The sequence below is a fragment of the Onychomys torridus genome, chromosome 21 (genome assembly GCF_903995425.1).
Source record: "Onychomys torridus chromosome 21, mOncTor1.1, whole genome shotgun sequence".
Classification (NCBI taxonomy): Eukaryota; Metazoa; Chordata; class Mammalia; order Rodentia; family Cricetidae; genus Onychomys; species Onychomys torridus.
The window spans coordinates 29,986,549-30,004,836 of NC_050463.1; the positions used below are offsets into that span (position 1 = coordinate 29,986,549).

Consider the following 18,288-nt stretch of genomic DNA (forward strand, 5'->3'; position numbering starts at 1 on the left):
CACGGATTCTGATTCCTGAGGTCTGTGTTTCTAATAAGCTCCCACGTGATGCTGCGCCGCTGGCGGAGGATCCTAATTTGAGGAACAAGTTTCCACAGAGCGGTTCCCAAACTAACCTGACAGTGGAATTACCTGTGGAGCCTCAAAGCTCCTGCTGCCTGAGCTCGTTCTCCAAAGGAGCTCATTCTCCATAGGAGCTCATTCTCCAGAGGACTGGTTTTCCTGGCTTCCAAATTGTAGCGTGTCCAGCATTGCACATGGAGGCACATGCCCATGTCCAGGCACCTCATCTCTTCACAACCTCAGTTTACCTCTCCTGTATCGTTCCCTTCCATGTTTGCATATACTTCTTGACTTAAAAGGGAGGGGGTGAAAGAAAATACATCATTAAACTTACTTTAAGGCGGCACTGCTCATCACCTCTACGCCTGTCTTCTGCCTGCCCAGGACCAAGCATCATGATGTAGCGGTCCACTTTGCTGTCTCCCCCAGTCTCTGTAGCTAGTCCCTCTAGGCTTAGTCCAACCCCCCCCCCTTCTGGCATGACCCTAGCTCCTAGACTTCCAGTCTTCTCTTCTGTTGTTCCTGGATCCTACGTCTTCTATCCTCACTCCATGCTTAGTTTCTTCTTCCCACCCTTGACGAGCTGGTCTTTCTCTGAGGCTCTGTCCTAAGTCTTCTTTTTACCAGACATTCTCTGGGTGATAGTGCCACATCTATTGACAACGCTGTTTCTAACTGTAACCTTTCCTCTGGGCTGCAGTTTCTTATGCCCAAGAATCAGATGGCCACTTCTGCCTGCAATGTCTCCCAGACACCGCCAATGGAACAAGTCCTAAGCTAAACTCAAGTTTGTTCCTGAATCTGTCCCTCATCCCATATTCCCCATCCAACCCCACAAACAGTCTTCCTTACACCATATGTGCCAAGTCACAAGTCTGGGTATCACCCTGGCTCCCCTTCCTTGGCTTGTTTGAGGCATCATCATGTCCTGAGACTGCTGCTTCCTTCAAACCCCGAGAAGCCAGGCTCTTTCTGAACACAGAGCTGCGGGCATGCTAAAAGCATGCCGTCTTTGTCCCCGAGGAGCTGAGTGGTCTGGTGAGGAAGTGTGCTTTAGGAAGTTTTGAGGCTGGAGGTGAAGCTCAATGGTAGAGCAGTTGGCTAGTGTGCATGAGGCCCTGGGTTTGAGCCCCAGCACAAGAAGGAGGGAGGTTGGGAGGAAGAGGGGGAAAAGTAGTTTGGGGGAAGTCTTGGAGCAAAAAAGGGGTGGGAGGAAGGGGGCTAGGCAAGAGGCAAGGCTACCTCTACTGACTACCCATAGAGGACAAAGGTTGACTAATGCTCAGGTGGGGTGGAAGTAAAAAGAAGTAGAGGATCGACCATGTCTGTTCCCACCCAGTTCACTAAAAGGAGTGTAATGGCACCGAGATTGTACAGTCACCTTCTTCTTGTCCTCTGTCCCCACTTCTGCCCCAATTGACCCATTCAAAAAGCAGTGGTAAGATTTTCCTAAAGCAGCTCCGTGTCATACTCTGCACAGGGCCCACCAAGTCTACCCCAGTGCCCTTGAGATAGAGTCGTCGACACCCTTGACCAGAGTTGACACCCTTGAGCAGTGAGTGCCTCACGTGGATCTCCATGGACTCACTTCCCCCATTCTGTTTTAAGGCCACCTAGGGTAGGACCCCTGCCTCACCCACTCTTGGGCTTCTCTAGATGGCTATGCTTTCTTCCACCTACCAGCATCAATAGCCACTGTTCTCTTGAGTACCATGGACCCATAAAGCAAGAGTGTACCTCCAAGGTGTCTTTAGGCCCTGTCTTCAAGGCCACATACTTAAATCACTATCTTGTACTACTATTCTGAAGCTGTCATGTCCCACACTGAGTGCAATGCCAGTCATGTAGAGATGCTCAATGACTATCAGATAAACAACTGTGTGATGAGACCCCAACACCATCCAGAGAAGAGGAAGCTCTGAGGCTGGGGCCATGGGGAAGGGTATTCCAACCACAGAGGGAATGTAAGAGTAGCCCCAGAGTCCCAGCAATGAATTATTCACACTCAGTATTCTTGCAGCTTGGCCTTTTATGAAAATGGAAAGATACCCACAATTCCATTTTCAAAGAAAAGCACAAGTCCTTGGTGTCATTTCTACGTCATCAAGAGACCAAGCTAGGTGCTTTCATGGGTCTATCTGGAACTAGAGGAATCTCTACTTGGTTCATTTCCTCAGTATCCTCTAGAGATGTGTGGCTGCAGAACACGTCACTGGTGGTGGTGGGGGACTGTTGTAGATTACTGCCTCTGACGGCTGTGTTTTGTCTCCATGTCCCACCTTCCAACCTCATCATCCCAGCATTGAGAACAGGCTGAACCTGAGGAAGAATCTACATTGCCAGACCTTCAAATGGTACCTGGAGAATGTCTACCCAGAACTCAGGTACACCTATCAGCTGGAACCATAGCTAGCTACAAAAAGAGGCCCATGACCAGCCTGGTCTGGGAGAGACATGACCCATGGCCGACTGGGGGAGAGTCTTTAAGTCTATGGAAGACTGAGCAGACCGATCAGTCCTGCTTATCCTAAAGCCAGAGAATTACATTGAACTTAGTAGCATAAGAGCCTGGCCTTAGCTGATAGCAGAATCTCTCCATTGTTGGGGTGGTACCCTGGGCTATGCTCAGAGCCTAGGATGGGTGACATAGACTCCATCCTAGAGATCAATCTGCTGTGTGGCTACTGAGGGTCCCTGTAGCGCACTAACAACATCCTTCTCACCTCTGAGCCATGCCGACCTTTGTGACCACTGTAGGGGAGATGGCTCTGCCCTCTCAAAACACACCCCTTATCTGTCTAGCAGTTAGCAGCACTAACTTCAAAACAAGCAAACAAACAAAAAGCCTGTGTATTCTCATCTGTCCTCATGGCTTTCCTACAGGGTCCCCCCAGACTCCTCCATCCAGAAGGGCAATATCCGGCAGAGGCACAAGTGCCTGGAGTCTCAAAAGCAGAAAAACCACGAGACTCCACACCTCAGGCTAAGCCCCTGCACCAAGGTCCAAGGAGAAGAAGCAAAGTCGCAGGTACAGTAACTTGCTGTGGTCACAGCTCTCCATGCCACAGAGAGGAGAGATGCCCATGTTAGCCTTGGTCCCTTCTTTGGCATGACACCAGGGGTCCAGAATGGAGGAGCAGAAGGACCCTTCTTGCTTGGCCTCTGGCTCTTCTCCACTTGGTTACCAAATGCATGGAATCCCTCGGAAGATGGCTCCCAAATGGCGTCTGTCCAGTCATTTCACGGGAACCCCAAAGAGACTGGCAGCTGTCTCCTACCTACAGGCAGTAGACATGGGGCTGAGTCAGGCAGGGAAAGTCACAGGAGCTAACTCTGCATATGTGACATGCAAGCAGGAAGAGAAGCCTGCTGCTAGTCATTGAGACCAGAGGCCCCAATGGGGAGTCTCCCAGCTGTCTCCCAGGACATCCTATCAGATTTGGCTAAACCACTGTCATCCGTAGCTCTATCCCTAGGCACCCTCCTGCTTCCCCTATGTCTGTGGATTGTTTGGGGCTCTTTCCAAGGAAGCTTTCCTTGTCAAAGAGCCGTGTTCTGCCAGTATTGCCCCTTCTGAAGCTAGGCCTGCTGTTTTCCCGGTCACTGACAAATTCATCACCTATCTCAACCTCCATAGCCCTTGGCCAAGCACAGCCATTGCCTGACTCGCCTCTCTGCCTTGTGATTCCACAGGATCTCTGCCTCCTTCTCCTCCCGTCCGAGTTCTTGCCTCACTCCTCTCCCCACCTTTGGGGTGTTTACTGGGGTTCTCAGCCCACTCTTTTTTTTTTTTTTTCCTCTATAAACTCTTGGAGCTATTACCTGTATTTCCAGCTTTGACCATCTCCTGTTTATTGATTCACAAATTCTGTGCCTTCATGCATCATTTATTCACTCAGCGGACATTGTTAACTCTCAAGATGCAGAAGGGCAAGGCTGGGCTGCGGGAGGAAATGTGTAAGCAGCCACTGTAATCTAATCTCTGCCCCTGAGCCTTTGTCACTGATACTATAGAAACAGAGATGTGGCATCCAAGTGTTGTATAAGCATTGCAAAGCTGTCCCAGAGGACTTGAAAATGGGCTTCTGTGTGGGGATGGTAATAGAAACAGGCAAGGTCAGGAAGGGAAGGGAGGGTGAGCTAGGAAATACAGCATATACTGGCCAGAGTGTAAGGATGGGTTTGGGGGAAACTGAGGTCACAAGGTAGAGTGAGGGCAAATAGATATTGGGATTGGAGAGAAGCAGGAGCTCGGTTACTGTCTATCTTCCGGAGGAAGTGGGTTCCTTGAGGAAGCTGAGTTTTGTCCTCATTAGTGAGACCTCTGTAAGGTCCCACTCGAGGGTTCTGGGAACAGAATGTTCACAGTTAAGAACTCCACCTGGACAGTGGCTCAAACACTGTGTGACTGAGCGAGTCAAGCTCCTCTGTGGTTTAAACTCTACAGATGGCCCTGTGCATCCAGGCTGCCTGGCAATGCACAAGTCTCTGCATGCGTCGCCCTTTGCCCTGGTGACATGGTTCCAATTCTCACTAGTGTTTCGACCCCTCTCCCTCCTATAGTCCCCTGTGTCTGCAGCACACTGTGTTCTCCCCAGGGGGAAAAAAAAACTTCTCATACCCCACCCACACTAATTCCTGCTAGATCTCCATTTCTCCAAGACCAGCTCTGTTGACTTTGGGAGCTAGGTAATTCTTTTAAAATGTCCCCATTGAGACTCTCTGTGTTAGATTATGGTCACAGCCTTTAGGTGTTCCTCCTGCCCCATCCCTCATCCCCACTTGGTGTGTGGTCTCTAAACCATCACCCCAACCTCAGCCCAGCCCTCAGCGGCTCTCTTGTTCACAAGCACCTACACTCTCAGACCTGGCTCTGGCTTGAAAAGACTTTGCCAGCAGCAGCAGCAGCAGCCTCTGCTCCAAACAGGCTAGAGGAGGTGGTGTGGGAGTTAGATTAGACTAGAAAGGACAGGGAATGGGGGTGTCGATTTTCCTTTAGGTGTGGCTGCCCGGATGACAGTGACATAATTTGCTCAAGTGGCACTTGGTAAAGCATCGTGAGTAGGTGACACATCTCTCTGTGAGTCTGAGTGTGGGTGTTGCTCCTGGGAATTCCAGCAGTCAGAATGTTGTCTGGCCCCTTCCCTGGGACAGGATTTGCTTGGTCTATCTCCAGCTGAGCAGAGCCTTTCTGGAACTCGCCAACTTTGGTTGCATAAGGAGGTAGGGGGGAAAGCCACCAACTCTCTGGGCCTCAGAGAGGGTCCTTTAATACCCAGTCCTAGGAGAAGTAGCAGGGTCATCTTTACCTGGGGGAGAATGGCCCATCCCAGCTGCCCTTTCAGATGACCTTCCAGAGGTAGGAGGAAGGCACATAATGGCAGGCACTTGGGGCCATGGAGGAAAGGCCTGCAGTTACACAGTCCTCTCTCTCCTTGAGGCAGTGCCACTCTGCTTTGCTTTGAGATAATGGCTGGTTTGCATGACTTTCAGATGCTAGATTACCGTTAACCTCTGCAAACTGGACGCGCAGCATCTTGGGTACCATATTACCTGCTGGGGAGACTAAGTGGGCACACTCAGAATTAGACACAGCCCCATTCTCCAAGGGTGCACAGCCCAGCAGCAGGATTGGGCTTCACTTTCAGGCACTCAGAAGGAAATCCACACAGCTATTTCAGCTAACATCATCTCCATGAAATGAACATATGTGTGCATCCGGTATATGTCTTTGCAAGACTGACTTGTGATCTTTTCTCTTCTTATTAGGGTCCTCTTCCTCCCTCATAAATCTCCATTGTTATCTGTCTGCAAACCTCAGGCACTAGTGGGGTTCCTTTCCCCTTAAAGCAGTTCTTCCCCTTCCTTTCTTCATCTTCACTGCCTTTCTCGACTTGGCCTGTCAAGAGGGTGTATGTCTATCTACCCTTGGACTCTTATTGGTGAAATTATTAAGGCCACTCCATGTAGTTAAAAGGGAGGTTTATTTTGTGGGGTAACTTACAAATGAAGGGGTAGGTTGCAGGGTCTGGCAAAGGTATAGGGCAGTCCGGCGGTGTTCTCTGGAGAACTCTGCTCGGTCTACTTCCAGCGTCCAGTGTCCCGGAACCAAGAAAGCCACCTCCTCCTGCTCCTCGGTCTTCCGCTCCCTCCTCTGCCCTGCCTTGTGGGCGTGATCATTACTGAAGCCTCAATGGAGGTTGGAACTTCCAGGCCAATGCTGGGATGGCTATCCACTACATCTCCCCCTTTTGTCTAAATAAGAAAGTTCTAACCTAATACAAGACTATACACAAAGAGATGGTTATCAAATATTGTCCAGGAGTAATGAAGGATAATGACTTAGATAAGTTGGAATTACAATAAGTGCAAACAATATCAAGCAAAAAACACATAGTAAAATCCAGGGAAGTCTAGAGCGTGGGTAGGTGGCATGTTACAAAGATCATTCCAAAAGGTATCCTATCCTAAAGAACCTGAGTCTAATACATAATATATTCTATCTAAGATATTATATATGTATATATACTAAGTTGTAACTATAACTGCTAATCTCCAACCTCATCAAAGACCTGAGAAGGAATATAATAATACCTGAGAAATGGGAGAAGGACGCAAGCAACTTTCGGGAGTCTTGCAAGAGTAGACAGAGACAGCTAGCAGCCTGGACAGTCACCTAATGTTTCTCAGTATCGTTGGTGAATTCAAATTGGCTACAGGCCTAGAGTATCTGACAGACCATTTCAGAAGCAGGAATTCTGAAAGACCATCTTACCCTGTCTTGGCAAAGTATGGTGGTCGCTTTCATTGTGTCCCGCTTGTCCAGAAAGGACAGCATTTGTACTGTCAGCAGTTGAGGCAAGGGTAGTTCTTTGCCCAGTAGGCCATTTTGTGCCAAGAAGACAAACATCCAAATGGAAATGTCTTAGAAGCCCAACATTCTCTCGGGATCAAATTGGTGCTGCCAGGAGCAATTATATCTCACGTCAACAGAATTCTAAATTATTTAAATGCCATATTCTCTAGGTTCATGAAGTGTTTGAAGATTACCTGTCCATCTGACCTATGTATTTATAAATCTGGATAACCTAACTAACATAATTATAGAGGTGACAAGCATAGGTGACAATAACTCTGTAAGTCTCATCTACCTAAACAACCTAAGGACTAAGGCTTCCTATAAATAAGGCAAACAGTCTGTAAGCAATTGTACAGTAAAAGGACAATGACTTCAAATTGTGACAATACACAAAATATCTTTAACAGAGGTAGGAATGTATAGTGCAATATGCAATATGATAATAATCCTAAATATATATCAGTATACAGAATATCTTAAACAGAAGTAGAACATACATACAGTATGACAGAAATAAATTCACATTTGTATCAATATACAAATATTTCAAATAAGAGTAAAAATATATGTACAATATAACAAACATAGTTCTGTATTTGTATCAATATACAAATTATCTTAAATAGGAATATAAAAAGTTTATATTTGTATCAACATATAAGAATTCATAACAGTGCAAAGGCTGCTATATTACTAAATTTGTTTACTAATGTATGTGATAGTCTACCATAATATCTTATACATATCCATTCCATTTCTTTTTCCTTTTTTTTTTTTGAGACATATTTTCTTTCCTTAAGGAGAGTACTGAGTTTGACCATTTCTTCTACCCCCAACCCTAGAACCATTATCCATAACCCTGAGAAATATGAAACCTAAGGGATAAGGGGCATCGTTTTCTTAGAATTGCTTACTGCTGTTTAGGGGGCGATGGTATCTCTGTTGGGTATTGTGAGAAAGCTCAGATAGTTAAATCTCAGTTAGACTAACTGTAGATTTTGTAGCAACTCTTAGAGTAATGGGTAAGATTGTCTGAAATTCTGGCAAGAAGTGTAGTATGATGATGATTACCATGGTATCGTTCTGGATTGAGTAGAGTTGTTGTTGTTGGGGCCCCATCTTCCTTCTGGAGATTGCTATTGGAAAAAAACTTATTTTTTATCAGAATGGAAGGTTTGGATTTAAAGATGTCATGACATGTAAGAAAGGATTCCAAGAAATCAAGAATAAGCATGGAGAGAATTAGAATCTTGAAGATAATGGTCCCTTATAATTGGTTTCCTTCTGTCCCACACCAGAGGGCTCTTCTGATTTGGGACACAAGAATCTCTTAACCTTTAATCTTTTCTTTTAGCAATATGTCTGGGTTTAGAGAAGGAGTGAGCCAATTCCATCTCCAAAGCCAGCTTGATAATTTTGGGAAATTGGGTGTAGTTTTTCTTACTACTTCCTGCTGGAAGGGGGCGTTGTATCTTATGGGGTCATAAAGAAAATTTTAGGATTATGGAGTAGTCTGTAAGGGTAAACCTCTGAGCCAGTTGCCTTGAAACCATTCTGGATGTTAGATCATCTGGGCCATGGTGTCATCAGAGACCTTTCAGGTGGTCTTGGCTGGTCAAACCTGATGTATCTTAACTTGGAGCAAATCCACGCCCGGCTAGCTCAGTCGGTAGAGCATGGGACTCTTAATCTCAGGGTCGTGGGTTCGTGCCCAACGTTGGGCGCCAGATATTGGTGAAATTATTAAGGCCACTCCACATAGTTAAAAGGGAGGTTTATTTTGTGGGGTAACTTACAAATGAAGGGGTAGGTTGCAGGGTCTGGCAAAGGTATAGGGCAGTCCGACGGTGTTCTCTGGAGAACTCTGCTCGGTCTACTTCCAGCGTCCAGAGTCCCGGAACCAAGAGAGCCACCTCCTCCTGCTCCTCGGTCTTCCGCTCCCTCCTCTGCCCCGCCTTGTGGGTGTGATCATTACTGAAGCCTCAATGGAGGTTGGAACTTCCAGGCCAATGCTGGGATGACTATCCACTACAGACTCTTTTTGTTTTTTCTTAAGATTTATTTATTAAGATTTATTTATTATGTACACAGAAGAGGGCGCCAGATCTCATTACAGGTGGTTGTGAGCCACCATGTGGGTGCTGGGAATTGAACTCAGGACCTCTGGAAGAGCAGTCGGTGCTCTTAACCTCTGAGCCATCTCTCCAGCCATCTCTCCCTTGGACTCTTTCAGCGTCTCTTCCTGTGCCCACCTCTTCAGCCACTGTGTATCCATAGCAAGGGAGTGATACAAGAACCAGATGAAGGAGGTATTACTCTCTACCCCTACTTCACAGCTGATGCCACCAAGGCTCCCAGAGGTTAACTAGGGTTACACACTAGCGGTGACCCCCCCACACACACACACACTAACCCTATCCAGCAGTTCTCTGGTGCTTTTTACAGCCAAGTCACAGTTCTAGAGCTTTATTAGATGTCTAGTCATGGGAGAAGACACCTGTGTGTGTGACCTTCCTCTTCAAGGTTATAAATATTAAAATGGTTAACCAGCTCCATCTAGACAGGAGAAAGCTAGCAAGAGGGTTTTCGTTATAGACAATTTCCAGTGACAAGTTCTAAAGCAAAAGTCATTCCTCCATAAGAAGGTCTGGAGTCAGTAGAGAACAGTGTCCTCCCTAACATTTCTGAGAGTTTGGGCAAGAACATGACTAGGGGGTCTATGTTCCACAAATGCTACACCATCCTCCAGAGACACATACTGTACCGGCTTTCTGCATTTTCCTGGCTCCAGTTTCTTCCCATTTCTGGCTCTGTCCTACATGATAACTCTAAGCTTTCATATTCAAGTATAATATTGAAAGCCTAGGAATATGTACCAGAGATACAGCCTACCCTGAGAGGACAAACCCAGGCATTGGCTCAAGACAGACCCTGAGATCAGGTTGGAGCCACTGGGTGGGTGTTCTAGGGATCCTGAATTATGGAGAGTAGGACAAGGAGGTCTGAGTTCTGGCTCTGGCTGACATTCACTCACCAGGTAGGTAAAACCCAGGCACTGGGATGTCCTCATGCCTGCAACAATACTCCCTTGATTAAGTTTGGTTTGTTGTTGTTGGCAGGGCTCCCCAGAGTCTTAAGGCTCTTTAACCATACTACACGCCCAGCATGAAGGCTATTTAATCTGGTAGGGGTTTGTGTGTGTGTGTGTTTTGTTTTTGGTTTTGGTTTTTTGAGACAGGGTTTCTCTGTGTAGTTTTCGTGCCTGTCCTGGATCTTGCTCTGTAGACCAGGCTGGCCTTGAACTCACAGAGATCTGCCTGGCTCTGCCTCCCGAGTGCTGGGATTAAAGGCGTGTGCCACCACCACCTGGCCCAGTAGTTCTAATCATTAGAACAATGATCCATCCCAGACCCTGCCTCACCTTTCTGCTTGCTGGCTTGTCATCATCCTTTGCAGAAAAATGCTGAATGCAAATGTTTCAAAGATACTGGCAAACTGGTGCCCTGGGGTAATTCAAGAGGCATACATCATGCATTTGAAAACCTGTGAAGCCCCAGAAGTCTCTAGGCTAATACTTTTCTTCTTAGCTTCACTGAAATCTCTGGGAAAAAAAAAATATCCATGAAAAGTAGAAAGAAGACAGATGCTCCACTCTAGTTTCTATTCCAAATTAAAGTGAGGGAAACATAAGACAGTTTGCACTGTGTTCTCCCCCTGTCCAGCCAGTGGTTGAGGCTCCCAAATTGTGGAGCAGAAGGCAGCAGCTGGGAACCCCAAGGGTGGATGTGATTGAAAGTGCTCGGCAGATCAGCAGGCACACGGACACCTCCAGGGTAGAGATCTCAAGTCTGCAGTGGAACAAGCTGCCAGCCCATTGCCTCCTGCCCCCTCTTCCTCAGAGTTGCTCATCACAGCCTGGGAATGGTGCCTCAAAAGCGCTGTGACAGCCAGTTCTCTAGGATGGTTTCCAAAGGGGCATATCTCTCTGGCCTCACTCCAAGTCACTGGTGTCACCATCGGAAACAGTAACCAAACCTTTGCTAAATGGAGATCACTATTCTGAATATGCATGCATTAGCCATATATTCTATATAGTGGCCCTCACTAGAGGGACCAGTAGTCTCTTCATAATGTACACGAGGTTATAGAAGTAATTCGCCAAGAGTTTACAAAGTTATTAAGCTAGTGAGCAGTTACCCTGGAGCCCAACCCTGTGATACAACAAAACAAAGTGGTTATGGGGCTTTAATCCCACATACAAGTTTTTCCAGCAATGTAGGAGAAGACAGGATGGGAACAAAGGGACAACCTCAAGCATGAGTCGAGTGAAGATCCCAGTCAAGAGAAATGTACATCTAGGACTCTGCCGGCTCACCCTGCTGCCTCCAGGCTGGGGGTCATCTGTAAGGTGGAGATGAAGTCTGCGCCTGTGCAGGCAAGGAAGAGAGTGAGCCCAACGTGGCCAGTCAGCCATTTGTGCCGTTGCAACACCCAATGCTGCCCTCCACGACTGGTCCCTTAGAGATCTTGTACTGAATTAGAGGTGTTGCTGGATCTGGTTCATTTGTTCCAGACATCTGTCCGAAAGGAACCCTTTCAGGGCATGTTCGTGGCCTGATAGGTTTGCCTGTGAACATCTGGTGGCCCTGGTGTCCTCTACTTGGGTCCCATCTCATCTGAGGAGAGCTCCTATGCAGAGTGAGCCCAGTAGCTGCTCCTGAATTAGCTCAGGGTAACCATCGACCGCTTTGGTTCTCACTTCATGACACTGAGCTTAAGTTAGCCTGTATGTGGAGAGGCTCGGACCAGCCAAGCTCTTGAAAGGCTCCAACTTCAACAATCCTGTCTCGTGTCCACTCTCTTTTCTCCCTTGTTTGATATTCACCTCACAAAAGACATTTAGAAATACAGAACTCATGACCATCTGTAAAGGACAGTGGCTCCTGCTTCCTAATGACCCAGTTTCTACGAGGATTGGTTTGTGGCTCCTCATACAACATTCCTTCACACGAGGACACGAGGACACACCACTCTTGGAGCTAGTACACAAAGCCAGGGCCAGGATCTGGGCTGTGTGCTCAGCAGGCATGATCTTGTTTGCTCCTTACCACAGCCCCTCAGACGGGCCATGTGCTGTTATCACCCCCACTTGACAGCTTGGATGAGCTAGGCCCATGGACACTAACCAGGGTGTGCATGAACGATACCTTAGAATTTAGGTGTAGGCCTGCAGACTATCACTCATGATAGATCCAGCATGACTGTCCTTAGGACTAGGTCATTCTTTGTTGTAGGGATTGTCCTGGGTCTTGTAGGATATTTAGCTTTGTCCCTGCCCACCTCACTAAATGCCCATAGAACCTAGTCTTTTTTTCCACTGCTTTTTTAATTTATTTTTATTTTTAAAAATTTCTTGATCATTTTACATACCACCCCCAGACCCTCTCCATCCCCTTCTTCCACCCCCCTCCACCCTCCCATCTCACCACTCATGCACTCCTCAGAGGGGGTAAAGCCTCCCTTGGGTAGTCAACAAAGTCTGGCATACCAAGTTGAGGCAGGACCAAGCCCCTCCCTGCTGCATCAAGGCTGAACAAGGTATCCCACCATAGGGAATGGGCTCCAAAAGCCAGTTCATGCATCTGGGATGGTCTTAATAATCCAGAAATGTCTCCAGACACTGCCAGATATTTCTTCAGTGAGGCAGAGAGCAAAGTCTCTTTGCTCTAGGCTGATATCTTCCTATCTGTCAGAGGATGGGGCCCTGGGTCATTCTAAGATCAGCACCTCTGCTCAGCATCACCCTCGCCCTTCCCTCTCTGAGTTCTTGTAGCATCTTAAGAAAATCTTTCCTCCCTAATTTCATCCAGCTCAAAACAGTAAGTTCCAGATCAGGTACCATGGTGGTCCCTTTGCATCCCAGGTTTCCCAGCTGCAGCCCCGGGACATGTGCCTGAGAGAAAGGGCTACTATTCCCGCTGCCAGGCACTGTGTTCCAGCCACGGCAGGGACCATGTCCTCTGAGTACAGTTTCTCCGCTCTAACAGATTGGCAAAGGAATCCAAGGACCACGGGTGAACCTCTCTCCTCAGCCCATCCCCATAGAGAGCCAAAGCCATTCACATCAGCCCCTAGATGGGTCCTTGGCTTACCTTCCCTGGGGGTGGAGAGGGACATCCTTTGTGAACAGCACTTCCGCCAGGCTCAGAATGGAGCCATCAATAGAGAGCCCTACAATCCTTAATGGAGGACAGATCTGGCTGAGTATTCCTGCTCATCTTTCCATTTATTTATTTGCTTTCTGGAGCTGGGGACTGAACTCAGGCCCTTGCTTGCTAGGCAAATACACTACCACTTGGCTAAACCCCAGTCCTCCCCTCAATGACTGCCTTCTTAGGGTGCATTTCTGACTCAAGATTCACTTAATAAACCCGTTCATCACCAGTTCCTTTGGGAAGTGTGAGGGGACACAGAATGGGACATGGACACTTTGCTTTGAGTTCCTCCTACCCACCTGCTCCTGACCTCTGCTTCCCATTTCTCTTCTTTCTTCTTGCATATGGGATCAGAGATCAGCCCTCCTCTGGGAGATTAAATGTCAGGAAAACCCCAGAAAGCATACTTGTGTAAGGAGTGTGTGTGTGTGTGTGTGTGTGTGTGTGTGTGTGTGTGAAGCAAGCACTACTCTTAATCACAGGGCCATCTCTAGCCTCCTTGTATAAGGACTTTAATGATGGCTTCCTGTTCGCAGGTCCTTCCTGCAGACCCTTAGAGTGACTTTCTTAGACCCCGGCCCAGGTGTGTTCTGGTGTGCCCCTTCTCAAGAGGCATTTCTGAATGTGAAGTCTCAGATGTGGAGAGAACCTATCCCTGCCACTTCTAGGCCCTCTGCGTGTTAGAAAGGAAAGACTGGCAAGGCATGTTTTTAGAAACAGTGGTATGTTTTAAATTCCTGTGTTTAATCCCTTAAGGCTTTTAACAGAAACAATGTAATGCCATGCATGTTGTGGTGATCTTATGATAATGACAGGATTTTATTTTTGAAATGTTAATTTGTGCTTCCCAGTGGGCTACATACAGAGCAATAACAGAATAGACTAACTCATTTTTCCATCACGGATTTAAGCCTTATTTTCAGGGGAGGGTAAAAATCTGAAATAGATTTCCGGCCAGTGGTCCTATGGGTCCACAAATAATGGCTCCCTGTAGCTCTGCCCTTAGACACAGCCTTTGGGCCTTTGTCCTTTCCACAAGGAGAAATAGTCTCAGTCCCAAATGCAGATTACCATTCTAGATCACACTCCTGATGCCTAGGGTACCGGAGTCATCTGTCCAATGCCCCAGACCAGTCTCAAGACCCATGGGGACTTCATGCCTGGCTTTGGCCTCTCAAGTGGATTAAGTCACCAATACTCATATCTAGACCCAAAGGGGGACCATTTAGAGAATGCCTGTGCTCAAATATAGAGGCTAGAGGTGGGAAGAGAAGGGAGCAGACAGCCTAGAAACCAACACTACGTTTTTCTCGGAGCCTAGTGTGACATTCATGAGGCATGGTCCCATATTTATACTCTTGTCTCAACTCCTATAAGATGTTAGGCATGGCCCCCCATGAGGAGGTCATGGACTGAGGAAGACAGGCCAGAAAGTGGTGTCATGCCTAATATGGGAATTGAAAGCATGAATACAGATGAAACACTTCAGGGACACTTGGCCCCGACAGCTGCAAGCTGTCTGCTCTCCATTGGCAGTGGCCAAGAAGGAGCTCATGAGTGGCCTGATCCAAAGATGGAAGGCCACTTCACACACAGGGATGTAATGGAGCAAAGATACAGCCTTTGGCGGAGTCCCCTCTGAAACCTCCCTTGGAGACTACTCCTGAATCGTCTTCACTGCCTGATGAAGGAAAAGGGCAGTTGTTACCTCTTGCACACCCCCAGAGAAAAACCTCTTTGTCATTTTGTCTGCAGTTACACCAGGGCTTGCTGCCTCCCACCTTGGGAACTAGAGAGTGCTTGTTAAGCAACCCGCCACTTTGGTGTCTTGCAGTGATGGCACAGAGCGCCCATCAGATCTCCAGCTCACTGATCTGGTCTCTCTACTTCTCCCCCTGCAGGGGTGGAAGGGCCGATCCCTTTGCTGTACTGGCGTGTTAGACTGAGCACACTTTTAAGTAGTGTTACTTTGCACCACTCTCTTCTTTCCCTCCTGACTCGTCTCCATCGCCACCCTTGAGTGTTTCCTTCCCCCTTACCCTTCCATCTGCCTCTTATCACAGCTTTCCTGTTCTCCAGGCACGGCCTTGGAATCCTTTCAAAGAAGAGGGGACATCCTAAAGACAGCTGGGGCAGAGGGAAGCCTGTCGGGTAGCTGTTAAATGTCAGCAATGGACTCTCATAGAGACATTATCTTGAAGCAGACATTGGAAATCATATGGATCAGCGAGGGTGTTGAGGCTGCTGCCCAGAGTCAGAATTAGTTTGCAACTTACAGCATACACCTGCACATCCATGGCTCAGGACCCAACATGGGGTGTGGGGACAGAGAGTTCATGGCAGTGTAGACTCCTAGCCTTTGTCCTTTGAGTGACCTTCTTGCTGATCATTACTTCCTGGGATCCATGGAACTTCTTACCCAGCTGTATGGGTCATGACACACAGGCATGGTGGTACCCCAGAGATGGTGGCTGCCCCACTCCTCAGTAAATCTCCTTGGTCTCCTCAGGTGTGGGCTTTCACATACACCCAGCAGATCATCCAGGAAGAGCTGTGCCTATCAGTTGTCACCCTGTTCCCTGGTGCCCCAGTGGTTCTTGTCCTGTGCAAGAATGGGGATGAAAGGCAGGTGAGTGCTCTGCAGGCCCTGGGGTAGGGTAGGATTGGGAGTGGTCAACCTCCATAATGTGACTGGGGGTGGGTGTAAGTCTTCTCCAGTCAGGAGAAGATAGGGCATATTGAAAGGGGAAGGGTTAATAAGCATGAAAAGCTTCTAGTCAGAGTCAGGGATAGGACTCCCTCAATGGTGTCAGCAGTAAAGGTTATGTTGGTCCCACTGATCAGTGAATATCTGAAAGTCTGCAGACTTAAGCTAATCTCACCAGGCCTGCCCACCCTGTATGTTTCTGTCCCTGCTCTGTCACCTACCTAGACTCTTAGACAAGAGCCAGGGCCGTAGGTGCGAATGCAACTCAACCCTTTGCCCTTGGTGCTTTGTGAGTTGTATCCTAGATGCACACTGTCCCTCTAGCAGTGTGGACTAGGAATGTGCTCAGCTTCCTGCCAGGTATGAGAGAAAGACCGCAACTCAAGAGCTCGTTCCAAGTATGAATGTGGCACACCGTGGATCACTGTATCTATCTGAGATTTCCTCTTCCTCTTCTCCAAAAGGGGGCTGATAGAACCCAAAGGAACTGTGGGGAACAAGCATTGCAATGGTTTCTACCAAGTACCGAGCTCAGTGCCTAGTCAGGGTATGTGTCCATCCCTCTATCCACATACAGGGGGGGTCAACGGAAACTGCCTGAGACCCACCTGTCTGTGGGCTCTTGGTACAGAGTTTGAAGAAGTCTGCTGTTGTCACCTTCACTGGCCCCATCTCCTCTTTCTCTAACTTCTTCCTGAAGGAAGACATGCAACATTTTTTTTTTTCTGTCTGCTCCTGTGTCTAACTCAGTTCACATTTTCTACCCTGTCCCCTGGAAAGTTATTGCCTCCTGATGAGCTATCCTAGCAAACACTGATTTAACTTTTTAACGTTTTTTAAAACTCATTTTTAAAAGACTGGACCTGGAGAGATGGCTCATGCGTAAATGTACTTGCCACCAGGCCCTACCCACCTGAGTTTAATCCTTGGAGACAATGGAAAGAGAAAAGCACCTCTGATAGGTTGTATTCTGGCCTACACACACACACACACACACACACACACACACACACACACACACAAGTAAATAAATACAAATTTAAATGTAATAAAAAAAATAAAACCCTACTGCCTGTCAGAATAATTTCTTCCCTCATGAAACCATGAAATCACATCTCTGGCTGACCACCATGGGGTGTCATCCCTTCTGCTAATGCTTGGGTGACTTATATTATCCATAGAACCCATGGCTTTGGTGGGGGGAAAATGAGCTCACGTTCTCTCCCCTCTGTCTCCTCAGCAATGGACGAAGATGGGTGCTCGTATAGAGCACATAGCCTCCCACCTCTGCCTGGACACAGACATGTTCGGTGACAGCGCCGAGGACGGCAAAGAGGTCGTTGTCAACCCTTGTGAGTCGTCACTCATGAGCCAGCACTGGGACATCGTGAGCTCATGAGGACCCTGGGTGGATCCAGCTGGGGACCAGGGATGGTGTGTCCCTGGACCAAAGCCACCTGGAACCCGGGCTGTGAACAGCCCACGTCTGCACCAGATGCCCTCGACGGGAGGTAGCGCAAAGGCCCCCAGGACAGGAGCAACTGCCTCAGGGAAGATGGAGGAAAAGGTGGCAAACCAGCAGGGCCCAACAACACCCACATGTGTGCGACATTGTGAAGGCCCATCCTGGCCAGGTTTTCCGAATGGGACCTGGGAGATGATGGAGATCTGATGGGAATCTTTGTTGTGCCCTTTCTTACAAAACAAGGCGCTTTATGGAGGCCGGGGAGAAAAAGCTCTGCCTGTCGCTTCGCCGGGACCGCATGGAGAGATGAAGAATGGAGATGGTTTCCAGAACAAATAAAGTTAACATTGGAAGTTTTCCTCTAATAACTCCCGCTGCTGCTTCAGCTAGCTAGCACCTAGGCCGAGCTCCCCACGGAATTAGGGCGGGACATCTTTGTGTCAGAATGGATGACGAAGACAGGAAGATGGGAACCTTGTGCCCTTATCCTAGGTTACTGCCAAAAAGGCACTTTAGGGGGGCTGGCAAGATGGCTCAGTGAGTAAAAGGGCTTACCATCAAGCCTGATAACCTGAGTTTGGTCTCTTGGGCCCACGTGGTGGAAGGAGAGAACTGACTCCTACAAATTATCTTTTGACCTACACACACACACACACACACACACACACACACACACACACACACACACACATACCGGCATGCAGGCCCACGCTCACAGTACTACACACAAAACAAGTAAATGCTGTTATTTCTAAGACACTTCAGAGCTTGGAGATGGGCGTATTTTGTCAATTGCCTGCCTGGAAAACATGAGTTTCAACCTCAAAACCTATGTTTAAAGAAAAGATGAGTATGGCACATACTTGTAATCTCGGAACTAGAGGGGCAGAATTGGGTAAATTTCTTGTTAGCCAGCCAGCTAGCCAGCCAGCCAGCCAGCCTAATCTATTTGGCAAATTCAAGGCCAGTGAGAGACCAT

At 47.8% G+C, this 18,288-nt stretch overlaps 1 protein-coding gene across 1 annotated transcript in view; it reads left to right on the forward strand.

Annotated features, from left to right (window-relative positions):
- Galnt14 (polypeptide N-acetylgalactosaminyltransferase 14) overlaps nt 1-17,876 on the forward strand; it is a 225,557-nt gene extending 207,681 nt beyond the window's left edge. Inside the window, exons 12-15 of the mRNA XM_036171005.1 lie at nt 2,364-2,447; nt 2,947-3,091; nt 15,647-15,766; nt 17,085-17,876. Coding sequence (XP_036026898.1) covers nt 2,364-2,447; nt 2,947-3,091; nt 15,647-15,766; nt 17,085-17,243 — 508 coding nt within the window. The 3' untranslated portion in view covers nt 17,244-17,876. The remainder of the gene's footprint in view (nt 1-2,363; nt 2,448-2,946; nt 3,092-15,646; nt 15,767-17,084) is intronic.
- Nucleotides 17,877-18,288: the final 412 nt, after the last annotated feature.